We start from the raw sequence: 20,867 nt of genomic DNA, 5'->3' as shown, positions 1-20,867 counted from the left end.
GAGAAAATAATGAAATCAGAAAATATCCAAGGAATGTAAGCAGTTTCCACATAGGGCCCGTGTTGGGTACTTCAACACGGCTAGCTCCTCTCCCATCCACCTTTCTCTTCACCCTGATGCCCCTCACACTTGACAGAGACAGCTCCTTTCTTAAATTTCTTTACTTCTGTTTGCCTATCTCATCAGGGGATGAAGCATATGGCACACGCTCGTGAAGAGTGGGACGGTCCCCTCTGTGGATGGCAAAGTGTGGCACACAACAGGCTTTCAGGCTGACTCCGTGGGCGCCAGCCGCTCTGAACCCATTAGCAGTTGCTCTGCCCCCAACCAAGCCAGCTGCTTCCCTTCTCCCCAATCCCCTCAGGGCCTCCCCCTCCTTTTTTTTTTTTTTTTCCTATGGAGAAGAAGTAAGGACCACCCTGAACAGAAAGGGCTTTCTCTCCTCTCCTGCTTAAAGCCCAATATCAAGCTCTGTAAGGAGAAGGAAAATGGGAAATACAGAGAACGGTTCATAAAGTCATCAGAGGATAGAGGGAAGGGCTCTGAGAACAATATTATGATTTTGTTTCCTGGAGGCAGGTTATAAGTGCCACTTTCCCAAACTTCAGGGATTCCTCTGGAATAGGAAAATAATTACTTTCCCTTTCAATATCTTAAGGGAGGAACAACATTAGATTTAGCAGTTCCTTATGGCCCTAATTTTCTCTCTGTCCCCATCCATTCAGCCAAAGGTTGGAATTCTGCCCACTTTGTGAGCTTGCTCTGAAAAGCCCTCCCAAACCACAGGGTATAATGAATCAACTGGAAGGAGGACAAAGACTAGAATTCCCAACCAGTAGCAAAGGTCAACCATAGGGGCTTTCGGGTGAAGGCCAGGACTGGACGAGGAGGAGGCGGTGGTGAACGGGTGAAGAAACAGAGGTCCAGGCCAGGGTCAAAGGGAGGTCACTTAAGCTCCCCTGGAGCTGTGACTCAGTAATTGGTGGCCTTGTGGCCTGGGTAGGGCTGCCCTCAGACACTCCCAGAGAAAATATGCTTAGAAGAGTCAAGGGAGGAGGCCAGAATCATTAGAATGAACCTGAGGACAGACACTGAATAAGAGCCAGCCAACCTCCCCAGCCTGCAGAGGACCCCGGCTATATCCTTTTATTCCAAGCGCCTCTGCTGAGGTACATACCACACAGACACACACACACACCCATGCACAGAAACCACAAACACACTCATGCACACACACATTAATACTAGAATACCCACACCTACACAGACCCCACAAACCTTCTTTACATTCAGATAAAACATGGGGGTTGGGAACAACCATGAATTAATTGGATGCAGTCTCAAAGGAGTGGAAATGAAATGAAAAATCCAGGCTGGGTTATAAAAATAAGTATTTTTTCCCAACGTGCAGGAGGCTCATTATATTAATTAAACATTATTGCAGTGAACAGAGAAGGGAGGGTGATTAAGGCTGGACTGGGGTAAGTGTTCTCTTCTTTTGCCTGAGGCCGTGGTGATCTTCAGATATTAATCTCTCTGAGCACTCAAATGCTGAAGAGATAAACACTTGAAATATGAAAATGTTTTTCTCCGGATCAGGCACTGTGACCCTCCGGGGAAGCAAGTGTGGACTGTGTCAGGAGGCCAGCTCCGAGTGTTCTCCTAGCATCTGTCCCACTGTCCCCACCGGGAAGAAGTGCTTGGGGTGAGAAGCAGTTCTAAGGAAGCCTGCAGAAGGGAAGGTCCCTTTGCCTCTTTCATTTTCTAGCCTTTTCCTATTGTACCCTGGCAAGCTGATCTAAATTTCCAGAATTCACCCCTCTCCTCTCCAGTGCTTATGGAGGTCTCAGGTCCAGGCCAGAAGTACAGGAGAATTCAAAGCCACTCAGTGCTGTGCTAGAGCCAAGGTGTACCAGCTTGTGAGAGCTGCTTGTCAAGTGTTTTGCAAGCCAGTTGTTAAATGTATTCATTAGTAAAAATTAAATTATATAAAGCTATAATTCAATAAATTGTATTAAAAAACAAAGGTAACAAATCCTCAAAACTCAACACTTGCTAGTTATCTTAATACATTTTATCAGTAGCTATACTTCTGGAGTCATTTCTGTCTACTGTATTTGCACAATGGAAAAAAAAACTATATAATGCTCTCTTACTGACTTCTCAACTCCATCTCCATTGATGTTGTGATGGTAGCTTAAGCTCAGCTATGGTAAGGGTATTTACACCACTGAAAGTGACAAATGTTAAAAAGCAGTTTATTTTTTAATCCCTAAAAAGCCTATTGTTAAACATTTACCATCATACTGCTGTGAAAGCACGTAACAGCAGAGATAGCAGACAACTCTTGCTACCTGTTTAGAAGGGTTAGAGGCAACCCCTTCTTGTCAGCAGTGCCAGGAGAAGCTTCTGAAATCTGGCTTTCTGAAACTAAAATGGTGGGCTTAACAAAGTATCCAGGACTTACAGCAATACTCTTCTAGAGGCCAAGTGCCAGGCAGCTCTGCTAGATACCCATGGGTGTGGCAGCATTTTGGTCCCTCAAATTGACTTGGTGTAGAAGCAGTGGCACCCTCAGAGACGTATAAATCAAACTCAAGGCCAGTCATTTCCCAATGAGCCATTTTAGGAATAGTACCCAGCTCGAAGTTGACAAGGGGCTCTGTGATAATAGCAGTGGGTGCTGGCTATGGGAACAAGAGGACACTGACTCGCCCCATCTCCTAGGGCCTCCCAATTGTCCCTTTTTTCTTTCTCCTCTTTCTTCTATCTTGGCTTCCCCCTCTCCCTCCCAGCTTCCAGGCTGTGCTGTAATCACAAGAGAGGCTGGGAACCACCAACTGGCTATTCTTTGAGGTGACGTCTTGAGCAAAGACTATGGTGGTTTGTGGGCAAAGAATAGAGGATTGCTGTGCGGCGGGAAGTTATGAAGCTTGTAAGGGAATCTGGGGTTGAAGTATGTGGAACAGGCTAGCCTTAACTCTTTCATCTCTTCACTCACAGCTGGCTTACCTGGAAATGTCCGGTCATTCGGGCTGGAGCTGCTGGCCCAGGTGGTCCGGAGCCACTTGGCATGGTCATACATCCAACCACAGGGCTCCTCGGGGAAATCGAAGTTGCAATTGAATCCTGAAGGGAGCTGCAAATCTTTGTCTAAAAGGGGAAAACAATAACCCAAAGGAAGGCAAATGAAATGGGTTCAGAGAACAGCCACAGTGGTACTATTTAAATGGCTGGCAAGGCCTGAGTGGAGAGCAGAGAAAGAAGTGGCTTCCTTTGCTTATTCATTTAACTCATCTTGGCGATCGCTGGCTTTCGGGTCAGGCTTTGGTCTCATCCTTCCCAGGCATGAAAGCCAAGTCTGCCAGTGGTTCCCATAGTAAGCAATTATAAATGAGGCTACCAAATGGCTTCAGGCTCTAATCAGCCTCTTCTGTCCACCTCGGAGAGCAGACAAATGTGAAAATTGCTGTTCCCTAAATGCCAGAGAAGAATGTCTCCCCAGTGCCCTGGTGGAAGGCTGGCTCCCAAAAAAAGTATTATCTCATCTCCTGCCAACCTGGCTCTCAGAGGAGATGGGGCAGCCCATTAGCATCCAGAGAGACTGAAATCCCTGGGAGGTTCTGCCCAGTGAGGAGAAAGTGACCTCAGAAACAAGGAAGGCTTGTTTGCTACGCTTCACCTCTTTGTGATCCGTCTCTATTTCTGAAGACTGGGACAGTCCAGCATCTCCATGGGGAGGTATGCCCGGTGGGAAATTTGGCATGGTAAGAGCAAATCGAAGGGACCAGACCAGCCAGCTTCTCAGCTCAGTGCTGGCCAGGAGGAAAAATAATTTCCCATCATGCTGAATCCCTGGAGGCTGCGACCCCAGGAGGTAGAGAATGCTTTCCCTATGGGAATCCAGGAACTAATGACACAGTGGTGTCCTGTCTGCTTTGATGGTTCACCTGCCTGAGCCTGAAGACAGAACCAAGAGAGTTTCTTCTGAGGTTCCACCCAGCTCCAAAAATCCAGTATGAGCTAATGCCAAATATGTGACTAAGTGGGGGTGGTGTGGACGTGGGGAAAGAGGAAATGGGAACCCAAATTTGGTTGTTTGCCGGCAGTGCCTGCGGAGACAGCGGAAAAATGTTGGCTAATGTTGGTAGCAGGGAGAAAGTGGGGTCTCTGCCCTTCTCACTTCCCTTCCCAGGGTTCTTAGAGAGGAATTTCCCTGGGGAAGGCTTAGAATGCAGGTTAGGAAGTCTAAAGGGAGCCACGGACTGGTAGAAACAAATTACTCACCCTAGGGGTGAGGAGGGCTCACCTCATGGGGGGCAGGGCACTGCTGGCATCAGAGGGAGGAGGAAGATTGCCACCAGGCCCTGTAAATGCCTTCCCTTTCCAGGACAGGATATTTAATGTTTGCCCACCCTTGGCCAAAGTCAGCTTGAGTTTAGAAGAGACACATGGAATCTATTACAGAAGCATCAACCTGTGGCTTGGAAAAGTCAGCCCTTAGCCTTTACCACCCCTTCTCCTGACAATTTCTGAATTTCTATTTTTCTCTTCAAAAATATGAAGTAATTCAATATAGCATAAATCCTCTGTAACGTTTTCATGTATACTGTATCTCAGGAACCAAATTCTACAAAAAAATTTTGCAAAAAGAAAAGGGAGGAACCATCAAAGAAACCCCAAATGAAACAAACCACTAGAAACGGGAAAATCATATTAAAAATAAACTTCTGAAATTTTGCAGCAGAACCCTTAATTTTTCCTTTGATTGTCATTTAGCTAGAACCCCCACTCCAGGTCCCCCAACAAGCTAACTCTGTAAATCCAATATCGTATGTTAACTCCCTATGCATTCCACTTTTGGCTCTCAAACTATCTGAAACATGTCTTGGAAGATTCTCCAAGTCTCCTTCTTCTCTCCATAAAACAAAAACAAGTTCATTAAAATGTCAGAATTCTGTATTCAACTAACCCCGACCAACAGTGTCCTCCACCCACACAATAATATGAAAGCACAATCCCCAAAGCATATGCATTAAATTATTGCTTTTTCAGTCACATAACTTCAGCATTTATTCTTGGCTTTCCTCCCATTCTTCTTTGTAGCCATTTTCTGGAGTCATCCACTCCATCAGTGCAGTTCCTCTCTAACTGTCAAACGGCTGTGCTTGCAGGTTCCACAGATTTTGCCATCTACCTATATCTTTATGTCTCCATCACTTCTCTAGTCTCTTTGCCAGTCTTCCCTCATTTTGTTTAATGAACATTTAATAATGATCAGTAATTTACTGTAAGTTGAGGCTGTCAAGCTTAACATTCTAGCCAAAATGCCAGGTGTTCCAAAATTTGTGGTTTCTTATAAATGTCCTCATACTTGGTGACTTTAGCAGTATGATTTAAAATGTGACTGACTTTCGGATTCTGCCAATTATTGTTTTTATCTAACTTGGATATACTCCGAAGATAAATGAAAGGAATTTCCCATGGATGGGACCCATCCAGAAATGCGGAGCCCCTGAGTTTTGAGGGAACGGTTGAAGATGCCTTTTTACATTTCCGCCTTTGTCTCTGATCTGCACTCCAGTTACAGAGGATACAGTGCACTATCTTATAGAATCATCACTGTTATACTTTCTCAAATTGGTGGCGGTGAAAGACACAGGGAAACACAATTAAGTCACAGGTAACTGCTGGATTAACCCAACTATCGCGCTCCATCGCCCAGATGACTGCCGTATCTTCACTTGGCTGTAACATACACACACAGCTTAACAGGAAAAACTATCAGAGCTGTGAATTCTAAGGATAAGAATGGTTCTCCTTTAGCAGACAAGCAAGATAGTGAGGGCTCAACAAATGAGACTCCTCAAAAGAGGAGTTCTCTTTGGAGTCATCCTTGTCTCACCTGATGTCTAGTGGGTTCACACCAGTAGGGCTGTACTGGTTGTTACACTATCCAAATGCTTCTACATTGGTTGTAAACAGCCACTGCCCCAAACCCCTAAGTGCCCCCACCTCTCTTACCACTTCCTTGAGATCCCCTGGATCTCTGATCTGGGGGACCCCTAGGTCCCTGTCCAGCCACAGGCCAGCTCCCACTCTGACTAGTCTGCACCCATGCCATCTGGATGCAATTTGTGCTTACCATCCTCAAAGCTGCAGTTCTCCCCACACTCCGTGGCCTCCTCTTCGGTGGGGTAGGGGGTGGTTGTCTCTTCGCTCTTCACAGTGGGTCCCAGCGTCTCTACCGTGGGCTTGGAGTCTGTGTAAGGGCAAAGGAAGATAAGAGAATGCTGTAGCAGCCTGTGTTGCAACCCAGCAGGAGGAAGATGCCAAACATCTCTAGAGAAGGGAAAGAAGATGCACACATATGCACGAAACTCTGAAGTCATGTCTGTGTGCTGTCAATGAAGTCAGGAGCATCGCCATAGTAGAATGAGAATGGTCCTGGGTTGCAGAACCAGCAGTGACAGAGGTAGGGACACAAACCCACATTCTTTACTCCACAGCAGAGGCCCCGAGTTTAGCACAAAAGGCCACGAGACAATAATGGAGGGGGCGACAGGCGACGCCAGCTCCAAGGAAGGACCAAAGCACACTGGCTCATGTTTGCACAAAACTGGATGGACGGGAATATGGATTTAAAGAGGCTCAGACTCTACATGGTGAAAGTGATTTGGGGCTATGCCTTTAGGTCAGGGTGTGGCAAGTTCAAGTGTTTCCTGGATCCAAACACCTACTGTAAGTGAGGAAAGCAGACGTGGTTGTGAGGGCAGGGGAAGGTTGGAGAGAGAGGAGGTGGTGAAAGCTGGGATCTTACATGCCTGGTTTAAAGGTGGCCTCCATGACTGGCTCCAGCAGATTGGGGTCTGGAGGGGAGGTGGCCCAGTGTGGCCAGGCCAGGTCTTCCAAATATTTCCCCCTTTCCTTCCCCCAATAAGAAAGCAAAAATCCCTAAGTAAAATCTCCAGACTCTACATGTTGGCAACTTATTAAAAGTGTTATACTAAGTAGCACACAGTGAACCCTGGCTAGGCCAAACCTGGCTGCAGGCAGGGGGTTTTGACCTCAACTCCAGGTGATTCATTCACCTATTCATTTGCTTATTTGCTCATGCCCGTCATTCATTCAGCAACTATTGAGGGAGCGAATGGAGCTATGAGTCAGGCCCTGGGTGGGGTGAAAGGGGTTCTGGAAACTGGTGCTCAAGTCCATGTGTTTTGGGGTGGTGTCTTCATCCCAGAGCTGTCCTCCAACAGGATGCCAGTGCCTTGTCCCTCTCATTTCTATACATGCTCCTTTGCACTACTGTATGTGATTAGGCGCCTTTGTCAGGCACCCTTCAGGATACCATTTAATAAAGCCAGGAGCTGGAGGAAATTGCTAAATACGCTGAATAGCTTTTTCACGGTCGACTTCCCACCTTTCTGCTATTAAATACTACGCACATAACCTTTCATACTTCCCTTTGCCGTGTCTGCCTTTTGCTCACAGTAAATAGCAAATAACCTCGAAGCGTCCTAATTTGTAAGTTCAAATTTGTCACTGTGTCATAGAAACTCGATTGTAAAGCAAACTATGGGGCAGTAAGGCAAAACATAATTATTTGAAACACAAACAAACCAACTAACAGGTGAAGCAGCCCTGTCAAAGTATTTAGCTGCAGCAGCTCAGCCCAGCCCATTATTTTTCCTGTTATCCTTTGGGATAGGGATGAAGAAGTGAACCAAAGATAAGTGTGAGAAACAGACGGAAATTCGAAAAGCAAACATAGCCACGTGACCTATGGAGAACAGTTTCTGGAAATGTTAGGTAGCAAAATGGGTCAGCTGATTGGTGTAAAGAATGTTAAACCCAGGGGCCAATGAGGCACCAGAGGGCAGGGCGTGTAAATGAAAGTGGAGGAACGGCGGGCACGGAGGCCTCAGTGTTTATACTGTTTGTACTATGTTTGTACTGGGTGCTCCAAGGTAACTGCCCATCAAACAGCAACGCTCCCCCTGAAATTGAAACCAGATGTCAGAGACTTCAAAGGAAAGGAGGCTGGGCAGAGGGGAACGCTCCTCAACTCTGATCTTCCAAGGAATGGCCTGGCAGGGCTTTGAAATAAGAAACCTGTCGCTGACCATCACCAGTGTAATTTGGGGCATGTTGGGATTGGGGAGCAATGAAGGAAAGAGGTCATTAGCAACTGTCCCACTGGCCAGACTGGGAGGGCATGGCACCGAAGGGCAAGGGATGGGGGGAAGAATGAGGTGGACTTCATCCAGCTGAGTGACCTCTGGCAAGTGACTTCTACCTTCTGGGGCTGTTTCCTTGTCTATGAAAGAGGAATTGGCCCAGGTCTGTGATATTTCCCAAACCACGCATCACTCTCATCATTGGGTTGTGGAATCCATCGAATAGGTCATGACCAGCATTTAAAACATATCGACTATAATATTTTGGAGTGCACTTCCATGGTTAAGATGAACATTGCTTTGGGAACCTTTTGTTTCAGTTACAGTTATTTATCATAACAGGTTTGCTGGGTGCCAGGCAGTAGTCTAAGTATTTCACATCCATTCATTCATTTAATCCTCACAATGACCCTATGGGGTAGACAGACTATTGTCCTCTCCATTTTTCAGCTAAGATAACCAAGGCACTGAGAGACTAACTTTTCTGAGGTTATGCAGCCAGCAAATGGCAGGGGCAGGACTTGAACTTGGCAATCTGTCTCCAGAGTCCAAGCACTTACCCATACACTGTACCCCGTATACACCACTGTGTGTGAGTGCTTATAAGTGAAGCGGGTTGTGAAGGAAAATTATTTTAAATTGTGTATCATGGGCAGAAATGTGTGAAAGCCACTGGCTTACAAGCTCCTGGATCCCCTACAGCGCTGAGCCCCTGATTCCAGGGCGCGTAAATGAAGCCAGCTTGTATCGGGGGGAGGTTTTCTGCACCTGTGAGAGGACGTTTAGCAGGCTGCAGGGAACTTTGGCCTCATCCCCAGGTAATGGGGAGTTAAGTGTCTCCCTATGAAGATGTGTTCGCTGGGGCTGCCTTCAATTCAAAAGTGAGGAGGCTAATTTGGGCCCAATTCCCAGCCCGTGTGCCTCAACAGGGCTCCTCTGCGCTGCTGTAGCCAGCATACAGGCAGCATTTTTCTCCCTGGGAGCCAAAAGCACTTCTCCGACATGCCCTTATTAATCCTTCATGCCATCCTGCCGGCTGAGCCAGTGACAGGTACGGCACAGACAGGAAAATGGGGATACCTGGGGCCCTGGCGGAGGAGGGCAGGATAGCTCAGGCTGGTGGCTGCTCCTGCTGGCATCAGGCTCAGTCCTTGAGCCCCAGTGGCTCCCACGAACTCCTTTTGGCAGGCAGTGAGTGACCTCTGGGTAAGATCTGGTGCCAGCTCTGCCGAGGGAGGAGGGCTGGCGCCCCAAGGAAAGGAAGGTAGGGCCTGACTCAGAAGGGCAGGGCCCTCCCTCGGAAACCAGGAAGGCTGGGCACCCTCTGTGGGCCTCACCCACATTTGGAATAATGAGAGGTGTTCCCCAAGGCCTGGGCCACCTGGCAGGAATGAGCAGGACAATGAGAAGTAGTCCTGCCCCCATCAGCTCCCTGCAACAGGGTCCCTCCTGAGCAAATAAATGCCTTTTACAGATGTGGCTCTGAAATGAAAATGAAGTCTCTTAGCCACTGACATCTGGAGGCCAGATTCAGACATAAACCGATTACTTTATTATCATGAGGGTTTTTTTTCTTCCCTAAATCAACAGCCACAGCCCTCTGGCCTGAAGAACCAGGGTCTAATTGAATTTGGGTGGGTGGTGTGTGGTTGTGATTTGTTTTTGAGAGACTCGGGTTGGAGAACTGGAATGATCCCTTAAAAAAGACAAAGTACCTCCCTTGAGAAACTGTCCCAAGTCCAGAGGCTGCAGTACCCATAGTCTGAGGCAGGAGAACACGGCAGGGGTCTGCAGCATTTCCAGCTCCTGGGATGGCCGCCCCCTCCACAGCCCTCCCAGGGCCTCGTGGGATGCCAGGGTCAGAGGACCATGTGGGTGAGATGCAAAGAGGAGGAATCATCTTACCTGTCCAGTCACAGCCCAGCACCTCCAGCCGCATCCCAATCCCCGCCGGCGACCACCTCTCCGGGTATACCCGCACGTACTGTGCCGGAATGGGGTCAAACCTTCGGATGTCAGGGGTGTCATAGTGCATGTTCCCTTCGAACAGCTGCAGGGAGAGAGGCCACTCAGCCCTTCTGGTGTGGGACCCAGTCCCTATCACCTTCTTCCCTTTCCTTCCCCTTCTCCTCCCTGCCCCGCACGTCCTGCTAGGAAGTCTTCCTAGTCGATTCCTGGTCACTGGGACATTCTGATCCACGCAAGCTTCATTTTCAGACCAACGATTTTATTCATTTGGAAGGTGGTTAGGGACCCAGAATTATGGAAAATAGGAAGTAAACAAAGGTGGCAATTTCCAGGTTGTGTCTTTTACCTGGTGACTAAAATGGAGTATCTGGGGAAGAATTTGGCTCCAACTGCGTTTTCAGCTGACTTTGGCTACAGAGGGGGGAAGGCAGTTTGGGCAATCTTTGACCGTTCTGAATTCCTGGTCTACAGGGAAAGGGACACTTCTTTTTCTAATGCGTGAAAGCCTCCATTGAGGTAACCCAAGCTGACTGATAGTTCCTAGCTCACTGAGAACCTTACAGGAAAATGACCCCTAGGCCAATGACACTGTCTTCTGGTCACACATCGATAGTCTTAGACTGTTTCCCAAACCTTTGTTTAGGGAAAGCACTCCTGTCAAAAGAAACCTCACACGGAGCCCCAGTACATAAAACTGATGATGCGGGGAGCAGGGGGCTGCTTTGGTGGAGCTGGGTGGAGGACCAGCCTAGAGTACACTTGGAGACACTCATCCGGGGGAAGGACAGGAGTGGGTGGCCAGGGCCTGCAGCTGATTAGCCCCCAGAAATTCAGCAGGACCACTCCAGTTTTCAGGATGCCCTGCGTCCACAATTCTGAACCAGAAGCACTGTCTCGGATAGGGCTGTCTCCCACAATGGCAAAGATCAACTTCTTTCCCAAGAAAAACCAGGCTCAGCTCTCCCTGGGGAAGCCTGTGGTCCAACTTCTGCTCCATCGATGCAAGGTTCCAGTTACCAAGCCCTGAGCCTTTCTAAGCCTCTGGAGTTGAGAGCTGGGAGTTTACCTCAGCATCGCAAAACCTCCAACCCAACTCTTGCCTCTGTATTCAGAATGGAAACATTTGCTTAGCAAAGGTGGCCCCGAGACATGCAAACTCCCTCCTTTTTTAGGGACCTGTTCTTTTGAGAAAAGCAAGGGGTAACTAGAGATAAGAATCAGAGAGCCTGGCCTGCCAGGAGACTGATCTGGGGAGGGACAGAGGTATGACGTCTCCTCCCCTTCTGGGGCTCCTTGTGTCTGTGTTGAAGGCTGACCTTCACTCTGGTGGCAGGGGAGTAGGCTGTACTGGTCTGAGCTTCTGGCTCGGGGTGAGTTTCTCTTGCTTCTCCCTTGCCTCAGTTTGAGAGGCCGGAAAGATCTAAGCAGTCAAAACTAGGAGAATACAAAGGAATGCAGCGACATTCAGAAAAACATCGTTATTTTTGGAAGTCAACCTCTAGTTTCTATAGCTTGGCCTCCAAAAACCACATCCCCTTTAGATGTCTGGCCAATTTCAAGGAAACTTTATCTGAAAGAGTGTATAAAGAGTGTTGAACTTTATAAAAAGGCAGTGTTCAGTAGGGGTTAGGCATTTGGACTTTGGAGTCAGACTTCCGGTTTCTGAATCGGCTCTATCACAGGTGAACTGTGTGACCCTGGGCATGATATCAAGTGTCAGTTTATCATCTCTAAAATGGGAGTGACAAAAAGATCTACTTTGCACAGATGTTGTAACGATTAAAAAAGAGTCCAGGCCGGGTGCGGTGGTTCACGCCTATAATCCCAGCACTTTGAGAGGCCAAGGCAAGTGGATCACTTGAGGTCAGGAGTTCAAGACCAGCCTGACCAATATGGTGAAACCCCATCTCTACCAGAAATACAAAAATTAGCTAGATGTGGTGGCGGGCACCTGTAATCCCAGCCACTCAGGAGGCTGAGGCTGGAGAATCGCTTGAACCCTGGAGGCGGAGGTTGCAGTGAGCCGAGAACAGACCACTGCACTCCAGCCTGGGTGACAGAGACTCCATCTCAAAAACAAACAAACAAACAAAAGAGTCAGAAATAAGGTATTTAGCACAGTGCCTGGCACAAAGTAATCTCTCAAACGATATTTGTTTTATTGGATTTCAGGAGTTGGATGACGACTGTTTAGATGGGACATCATCAGTCTCAACTCCCTGTACCACACTTAGCCTCCCTGTTGAGGGTAACGTTACAGAGGCCTCCAAGAACAGCCTACCTTTGGCTGCTGGGTCCTGGGGTCCTGAATGTATTCCCAGTCCTTGCCGTTTAGGCTGTAGGAGACTTTGAACTTGCGCACAAATGCTCTGGCTTCCACAGCAGTGATACTGTCTCCTCCGCGGGCTCCCTGGATGATGACACCTTTCACTGTCTTGGGTGTTCCCAGATCTACCTGAAGCCACTCCTCACCGGGCTTGGCCTGAGGGATTCGAGGGAACCAGCCCGAGCGGCTGCTGACCAGGCGGGCTGCACTGGGGCTCCAGAGGTATTCCTGGGTGGAAGAGGCGGAGATCTGGGAGTCTGCAATGAGGCCTGAGAGCATCCCCAGCATGTTGGAGCAGGGAGCATCTGCAGAGAGGAGAGGAAGATACAAGAGGTCATGGCTGACACCTGCTAACCAGGGACCACCCCCTATAAGAAGGGAGCTGCAAAAGAGCCCAACTGTCAAATACTAAGTCAGCACTAATTTCTTTGCATGGTGAATGTGTACAGCACTGTGGTTAAGAGCCCGGACTCAGAGCTAGACTGCCTGTGTTCATGTTCACTCTGCCACTTACTAGTCAGAGGGCCTTGGGCAAATTATTTAATTGCTCTTTGCCTCAGTTTCCCTAGATCTAAAGGGGAGCTAATAGAGGTGCCTACCTCTTGAGGGCTGTTGCAAGGATTCTGTTAGTTACTAAGAGCTCACAGGACGGTGCCTGGCATATTTAAGTATCCAATGGCCATTAACTATTTGTGCTTACAGCTCTAACCAAGGACTCTCAGAATGTGTGTCTGCACATCCCTGTCGATGACACTAGTCCCCACTGACCCTATCAGGGACACTGAGAACAGGGGAACTGAGCTAAACATTGAACTATTTCCTAGTAATTGTTTTGCCAAGTAGAAGGAAACCTTCCTGGCATCAGTATCAGGTCTTTACTTCCCAAATAACTGCTCTTTACTGCCTTGGATCCTTCCCACATGCTGTTCCCATGACCCAAAATGCTTTTGCCTTCAGTCACCCCCAGACTAACATTTTCTTAGCCCCAAGCTCAAGTGTCATATCCACAGAAAAGCTGTTCCCAAATTTTCAATCCTCACTAAATTGGTTTCCCTCAGAGCACCCTGTTCTTTTCCTTCATATGCACATTCTAGTTTATCCAGTACTTGCATTTGTTTATTGTCTATCTTGCTCACTAGCCTGAAAGTTCTACGATGTCAGAGACCCCATCTGTTTTGTTCCTGTCTCTATGTCCCATTCCCAGTGTGTGCCTGGCACATCAGATGTGTGGAACAAATGATTGAGTGGAGAATGCATGAATAAATGACGTCAGGCAAGGCAGGGTCTATAGTCAATGTGCATTTCATACTTGCAAACTGAGCTATGGATAAAAAAGATCCTCCAGGTTGTTCCCCTTCTTCAAAATCACTGGTTCTCTCCTTTCAATCTTCCAGAGAATGACCTCTACCTAAATCTTTGCTGATTATCCTGGAACAGCAACAGGGAAGGGACAGAAAATAGCCCCCTAGATAGGATTAGCATAAACTGATCCCATTAGAAGAAAACGGGTCTTTGTGTAAATGTGGTAAGAGCAGAGAATTTGAATTGAGAAAATGTGGGTTCAGATCCTGGCTCTGTCACCTCCTAGTTGAATGACTTTGGGCAAGCTATTTAGCCTCTTTGAGTCTTGGTTTCCTTATCAGTCCCTGGCCCACCTTACCTCACAGGGTTGTTAGAAAGCGTAGGCAAGATGATAAACAAGAAAGGCATGTGGAGATGCAGAGACTGTACAAATACAAGGTGTTTTAACTAGAAGCCTGAAACAGGGTCAGACCTTGGAGCACTCCCTGTCAGAGCTGGAATGATTAGGGGAAAGGCACGTGGATGGATGTACACTGAAGACACTTCCGGGTCAAAGAGGCAACTTGCCTGCCCTGGGCTGAGCCCACAAGATAAAGGGGATTGGTCTGTCCATAAATTTCTGGGGCTAATCCAGCCATCATCATCTCCCATCTGCACCCCCTGCATTGCCTCCTATAATGTCCCAACTCCCACTCTGGTCTTCTCCAAACTACATGCCTTGGGTTTCAGCCCACAAGCTGTGTCCATGCTCCTCACTTCCTCTTTTGGTCCCTCTGGCCACCATGCCATTGAGAAAGCTGTGACCATTGCCTGGTGCACTTTCCCTACCTTCTTCACCAGGTAATGTCTGTTATTTGCCTTCTAACCTCACTTCAATCATCACCTCCTCAAAGAAGTCCTCCTTGAGCTCCTAGGCTGGGTCAAATCCCCTATGATGTACTTCCAAGGACCATAAGCCTCTATGTCCAGACATTGATCATAGTTTTGATTTTATATTTATTTATGAGTTTATCAGTATGTCTGCCCAACTTGTCCATATGCCCACACAGAACAGAGTCTGTTGTGCCCACCTTTGTGTCCACAGCACCATGCACAGCTCTTGGCCCCCGGTTGAGGCAGCAGAGAGTGTTATTTGAAAGCAAGGGCTTTGGACTGAAACTGCCTAGATTCAAACCATGGCTCTACCGCTTACTGGTGAGTGACCTAGCTCTTCAAGTCTTGGTTTCCTCATCTGTAAAGTGAGGAGAATAATACCCATAGAGTCCTTATGAGGATAATAAAATATGTTACATCTTAGGTGCTTAGAATGGCATCTGTACCTAGTTAGCATTCCATAAATGTTAGCTATTAATAGAAATCGTAGATGCTTAATAAATATATACTGAATGAATGAATGAAAAGACAAACTCTGGTAGGACTTGAGTCCTTGAGCCAGTCTTTCTGGGAAGGTCATGTGGTACAGTCATGCTGTTTGCAGAGAGTTGAAAGGGAGCAGAGCCTAGGACTCAATCAGCACCCCAACCTCATTGGAGCCCCCACCTCACCTGTGACCCGGCAGCCGAAGAGCTCCAGCCGGAGGGCGATACCTGAGTGCCAGGTCTGAGGGCGGATTCTAACAAACCTTGTCAGCAGCGGAGCGTGGAGCTTGTTCAGAACCACCTCAGTTGCATCGTTGTTGGCTTGAAATACCTGTAGCATAAGATGCAAAACCATGTTATTGAAACCCCTGTTTGTAGTTTAGCCACTTGAGCAGTCTTTGAAGGGGATGGGAAAGTTCTGTCAAATTTTCTTTCCCTCAAGCTTAAAAATAATCAGTGGGTATGTTGTTTTGGGCTTTTTAAAGAAACACTGTAGAACAAATTAATTTCTCACACTGTTCTACTTGAAAATTATCAGTGGTCTTCCCAGAAACTTTTAGAGGGAAGGAAAATTTTGCCTCCAGGCTGAGAGCAGGCAGAAGAAGGAAAACACTTGAGAAGCTAAGGAAGAAAGAGAAAAGTAGAATATCTGTTTAAAATGAAGTAAAAATATCATCTTTTAGGGCTACCAGACCTCATTTACTAGCTTGAACTTGACACTCCCTCTTCCTCATGTTGCAGGCACCTAGGAATATTTGCAGAGCATTTTCTAATTGCAAAGTGCTTCACGGTTGTTTTTGTTAGTTACTTGATGCCATCCCACCCAAGAGCGGACGAGATGATGAGGGGCACCCTCTACCTACAATGGCCCTGTGTCAATCAACACTTTCTTGGTTCTCTCTGATCTTTGTGGCAGGGTCAGGGTTGCAGACAGTCCTTCAGAGTCCTGCTCCAGCTTCCTCTCACTGTAGTCCCGCCCTGTAATGAAATCCATCCCTGTCCCCATCTGACCAATACATCTCTTATGGGAGGGAAGGCTTTTTGGAACAGCTTCTGATCCTACATGGTGGGAGCAAGTCCTGGCTTTCCAGATGGCCCAGATCAATAACTGCCATATGGACCTTATGCTTTTTTGTGCTCTCTGTTCAAAAAAAAAAAAAAAAAAAAAAAAGTAACTAGAGCAAAGTATATGTGAGTTTCCCTTGGTTTTCCTGAATAAGGGTAGAGGGAAAAACCAACTAACCAACCATCACTTCTAAATCATATCTGTCATAGCTATAACAACCAAGGGACTCTGTAAATCTACTTACAGCCAACTCTGCAACCATCAGTGACTTCTCCTGCTTAGGAGAACTAGATGTTTCGGCTCCTGATATTCAGACCATGCCAAGTGTTTGGGGGCACCAACAGGGCTGGGACAAGAGAACTGGGGAAACTGGTATATTTGAAGACTTTTCAGCCAGATGCAACAAAATATCTTTGAGTATAAACAATTATATCTATAGTACCCCAGAAGGTAGATATTCTTATCTCCACTTCATTGGATAAGGAAACTGAGGCTCAGAGATGCCTGTCTGGATCCAACATCCTTGCCAAGTTTTTAGGTTTTAAGCTTGTAGTTTCTTCTAACACATTTGCAGTGTTTATGCTGGTGGCTGGGAGTCATGGGGCCCTTAAAGTCTCCAGGCATGGGCTGAATGGAGGTAGGGTCACTGTCCAGTGATGTGTTCCCAGTGTGAGTTTATAATCCCACCTTAGAATGGCTTTGAGTAATGGCAAAGAGCAGCACAGAAGTCTACAGCCAATTGACAACACAGTCCTTTCTTCCCCATGAACTGTGAACTCCATCATTTAAGAGCCCTATTTCCTGCTTGCTAAGGTTAAAAGTTAGAGCCATTTAATAACACACCACTGAAGACACCATACCTTTTGCAAGTAAATGAAGGGAAGTGGCTTGCTGAAGACAAACAGGGAAGTAGATTTTCTCTGGTCCACCATATTCAGTTTAAACCATTGATCTGGTGCGAAGTCCACCAAATCTTGGGGTGCCCCCTGCCCACCCAGCCTGCTGCTCCCTCTCCTCCCCTGGGAAGTCCTCCCACCCGGGTCCTAAGGTTGACAGCAGGGAGCACCGGGAAAGAACTTGTTAGTCACGCCTCTCTCCCAGGTTCGATTTTGCTGCTTCCTGTATAGCGATTGTGGATGAGAAGGAGTGAGAAGACCAAGTTAGCAAGGGAAGGAGAAAAGCCAAGGAAAGGGAAGGAAAGAGGGTTAGGGCCAGACACCCTGGAGAAGGCCCAAGGGGAGTGGTGACTGACCCTACTTCCTTCGTACTGATAAAGGGCTCCACAGCTCTCAGGAAAGGGATGGGGAACTGGATCCAAAGAAAAGAGATTCATCAGTTCTCTGAGAATTCAGCATGAGGCAGAGGCTTTCTGTTTTGTTTTGTTTTGCTTTGCTTTGTTTTGTTTTGGAAAGGAAGAAGCAAATGCAGCACTTTGCTTATTTCGGATGGGTGTTGTGAGCAGCAGCAGGGGGGCCTCCACTGGCTTGCTCTCTGAAGATGGTGATGGGGACTGTGTGTGTGGTCGCCATCAGGAGACGCTAAGGAGTTCACATTGGGTGAAAAAAGCTTTACTTGTCACGTGAATGCATAATTGGAAAGTTGAGTGGATCTGAACTTTAACACTGCTGCTAATCCACAGCATACACACCACGCTGGTACCGTTTAGAAACACAGCATGTCTTATGTGTTGTTAATATCCAATTTTATCTTATCTGACCCCTGCATTTCTCAGCCTTGGCAGGCAACACTAAGAGACCTTTTCTTTCCTCAGTGAGTAAATGATTGTGTATTTGGACTGTCTTTGGGATGACGGTGTGTGCATGAGTGTGGCTCACATGGGCATGGGCTGCACGCACTCGCATGTATGAGCTGAGGGAGGGGGTCAGTCTTCCCATGGATACATGTGGCCACAGGCTCTGGGTGAACCCCCTAATCTCTGCTTACAGTAGCATCACTCAGGAAGGGAGGCAAGCACACAGTTTGTGTCCCCTAGGCCATCTACCTGACTGCTTCAATTGAACTTCACTCTGCCCTTTCATTTTGCCCACTCTTCTCCCACCCTTGAATCAAATGAAGGATCTTTTCAACTTAGCTTCAAATTACCCTTCACATTTCCAAGCCTAGTTCCTGAACTGTTTTCTTGTCTGCTCTTGACTTTGTGTTCACATCTGCCCTCTGTTCTTTGGATGGTGAAGGAACACCATCTTATTAGATTTTTTAACACACCTCTCACTCTGAGTGTGGTATAGTGGGAAAAACAACACACACACAAAAACACTACTGAATCAGAAGCCAGGAGCTGCGCTCTGCTGCTAATTAGCTCATAAGTGTGGGCAAATATCTCTACCTCCCTCGGGCCCCAATTTCCTCCTCTGTTAAGTGAGGGGATTGTATGAGTTGATTTGTAGGGTTCTCTCTGGCCCCCTGCTTCTAAACCTTTCTTCACATGACTTTTTGTGGTTTGAACTGCTCTAACAGTGTCCACTTTGCAACAGGGCACTTTAGTTACCCGTTGTCCCTTACAGCCTAAGTGCTTTTGCAGACAGTTGCTGTGGATTTTTTATACACTTTGAATAGTGCCCAGAACACATGGGGAGTGCCCCATTCACAGGGCGACTATACGTTGTTGATGTGTTGGTTCAATACCAGTTCAAATTATTAATAACAAAGAGTAATGAATAACAACACCTTAGTCCTTACATATTGTCTTTTGCCCAAAGATATCAAAGTGCAATTTATGAAAATCCATTTTTAATGAAATATTAAGCAGTTTCTATTTATCCTGACCCAATGGGTTTACAAGGTCTCTATTTTTCTCCCTGCATCTCCCCTATTTATAGCTAGTAAATGCTATCATATATTATACATCTTTATGACTTTCTCAATGCTTCTGTGGTTTTAGAATCACCCTTCATATGTTTTCTGATCAAATTCACTGAGATGGATTCTTGGCTTCCAGTCTAGGCATTGCAAGGTAAGGGGTTGTGTGCATGGGAAATGACGCCAGGAAATTGGTTTTATTCCCTATTCCCTGACGACTCACTGAATCATTATAGGCAAATCAATAAACCTTAGATACCTTGGTTTCTCCTTCAGGAAAATAAAGTCGATAATAGGCTTGCAGATAGACACTTAAGTTTACTGGCCCTCCCTCCAAGGCTTGCATAGCACCCAGGACAAATGTTAGCGTGTAAGCCAAGTCACAAGTAACAAGTGGGTCTTTGCACAGGTGGGAGAGTTTAAGTTCCAAAAGCCACGACTACTCCCAAGTCCCACCTTCAGGCCAACAATTTTCAGATGACAACTTTGCAGTGAGGTATCTGAGAAAAATCGGTGGGTTGCCTTGTATGTTATACTCAGATAGGAATGTTAACATCTGCTTTAGAAGCTGGATGTCACAGAGGACATATATTTTTTATTTATTTTATTTAATTTATTTATTTTTGAGATGGGGTTTTGCTCTGTTACCCAGGCTGGAGTGCAGTGGCACAATCTTGGCTCACTGCAACCTCTGCCTCCCGGTTTCAAGCAATTCTCCTGCCTCAGCCTCCCTAGTAGCTGGGATTACAGGTATGCACCACCACGCCTGGCTAATTTTTATATTTTTAGTAGAGACAGGGTTTCACCATGTTGGCCAGGCTGCTCTTGAACTCCTGACCTCAAGTGATACACCTGTTTTGGCCTCTCAAAGTGCTGGGATTACAGGTGTGAGCCACCATGCCTGGCCCACTTTTTATTTGTTTTAAAAGAAAGATCTTAGTATGGTTGTTTACTACCCAAAGGAAAATCACAAGTATGTTCAAGGTGACCCTAGCTTTCTGATGCTAGTGTTGATTATGTTGTAATTATTAAAAATATATGTGTGTGCGTGTTTAAAAAGAGCTAAGTTGAACATAAAGATTTCTTCAAGTGCATCTCTGCAAACCAAGTTTAAAAAGCAATTCAGGGCACAAAGTGGTCTGGATAATCCATTTGGTGCCTCTCTGAATTCTGAATATAATCCAGCATTTTTCAATTGATTCTTGAGACCTCTGATTTGTTTTCAGTAGCACAGAACCTGAAAACCATCAGCATTTTCTGGATTTTCTGATTTGCACCTCTAGGGGAAGGGGGGGGGGACCTGCCAATTAAATCAGCTGCTATCCAGCATCCCAGTTTGGTTGTTATCTACACTCCCAGGCAAAGAAAATCAGTGCATTTTGACCATTCCTGTGAGTCCGCAAGGCATGGACAATATAATTCAATGTAATATATATTATAGAATATATCTATAATATATATTATATATATAATTATATATATATATAAAATCTAATAAGAAGCATCCAGCCAGAACGCATCTCTGATGGTTTCTGAGGCCATCTCAGAACATTTTCTCTGCTTCCCACCCCATTTCTAGTCACAGTCACCTCTTCTTTGCTGACCCCTCCTTAAGTTGTCTTTGAAGAATATGCAGCGACTGACATAGCTGAGGACAGTGAGCTTTGCAGCCTTCCTACCTTCTAGGCCTCTAGGCAGAGGAATTTTCTGCCCAGCCTAAAGCCTTTTCTTATATACCATTCATCTTTGCTATCAATACCCATATGCCCAGGACAGTGTAGATGCTACCTGTCATCATGCCTGCCTCTGGGGCCTAAGATGAAGATTCTGTCCAAGTCTTTGAGCTC

General features: G+C 46.6%; 1 protein-coding gene across 4 annotated transcripts in view; it reads right to left on the bottom strand.

Annotated features, from left to right (window-relative positions):
- NRP2 (neuropilin 2) overlaps window positions 1-20,867 on the bottom strand; it is a 115,306-nt gene that overhangs the window by 41,844 nt on the left and 52,595 nt on the right. For all 4 annotated transcript variants that reach the window (XM_004033095.5, XM_055380392.2, XM_004033093.5 and 1 more), the window contains exons 8-12: window positions 15,321-15,465; window positions 12,430-12,779; window positions 10,086-10,230; window positions 6,146-6,262; window positions 3,013-3,153 (exon numbers count right to left, since the gene is read on the bottom strand). In XM_004033095.5, the coding sequence (XP_004033143.2) occupies window positions 3,013-3,153; window positions 6,146-6,262; window positions 10,086-10,230; window positions 12,430-12,779; window positions 15,321-15,465 (898 nt within the window). The remainder of the gene's footprint in view (window positions 1-3,012; window positions 3,154-6,145; window positions 6,263-10,085; window positions 10,231-12,429; window positions 12,780-15,320; window positions 15,466-20,867) is intronic.

This window comes from Gorilla gorilla, chromosome 11, assembly GCF_029281585.2.
Source record: "Gorilla gorilla gorilla isolate KB3781 chromosome 11, NHGRI_mGorGor1-v2.1_pri, whole genome shotgun sequence".
Classification (NCBI taxonomy): Eukaryota; Metazoa; Chordata; class Mammalia; order Primates; family Hominidae; genus Gorilla; species Gorilla gorilla.
This window is presented reverse-complemented; position numbering and strand designations above follow the sequence as displayed.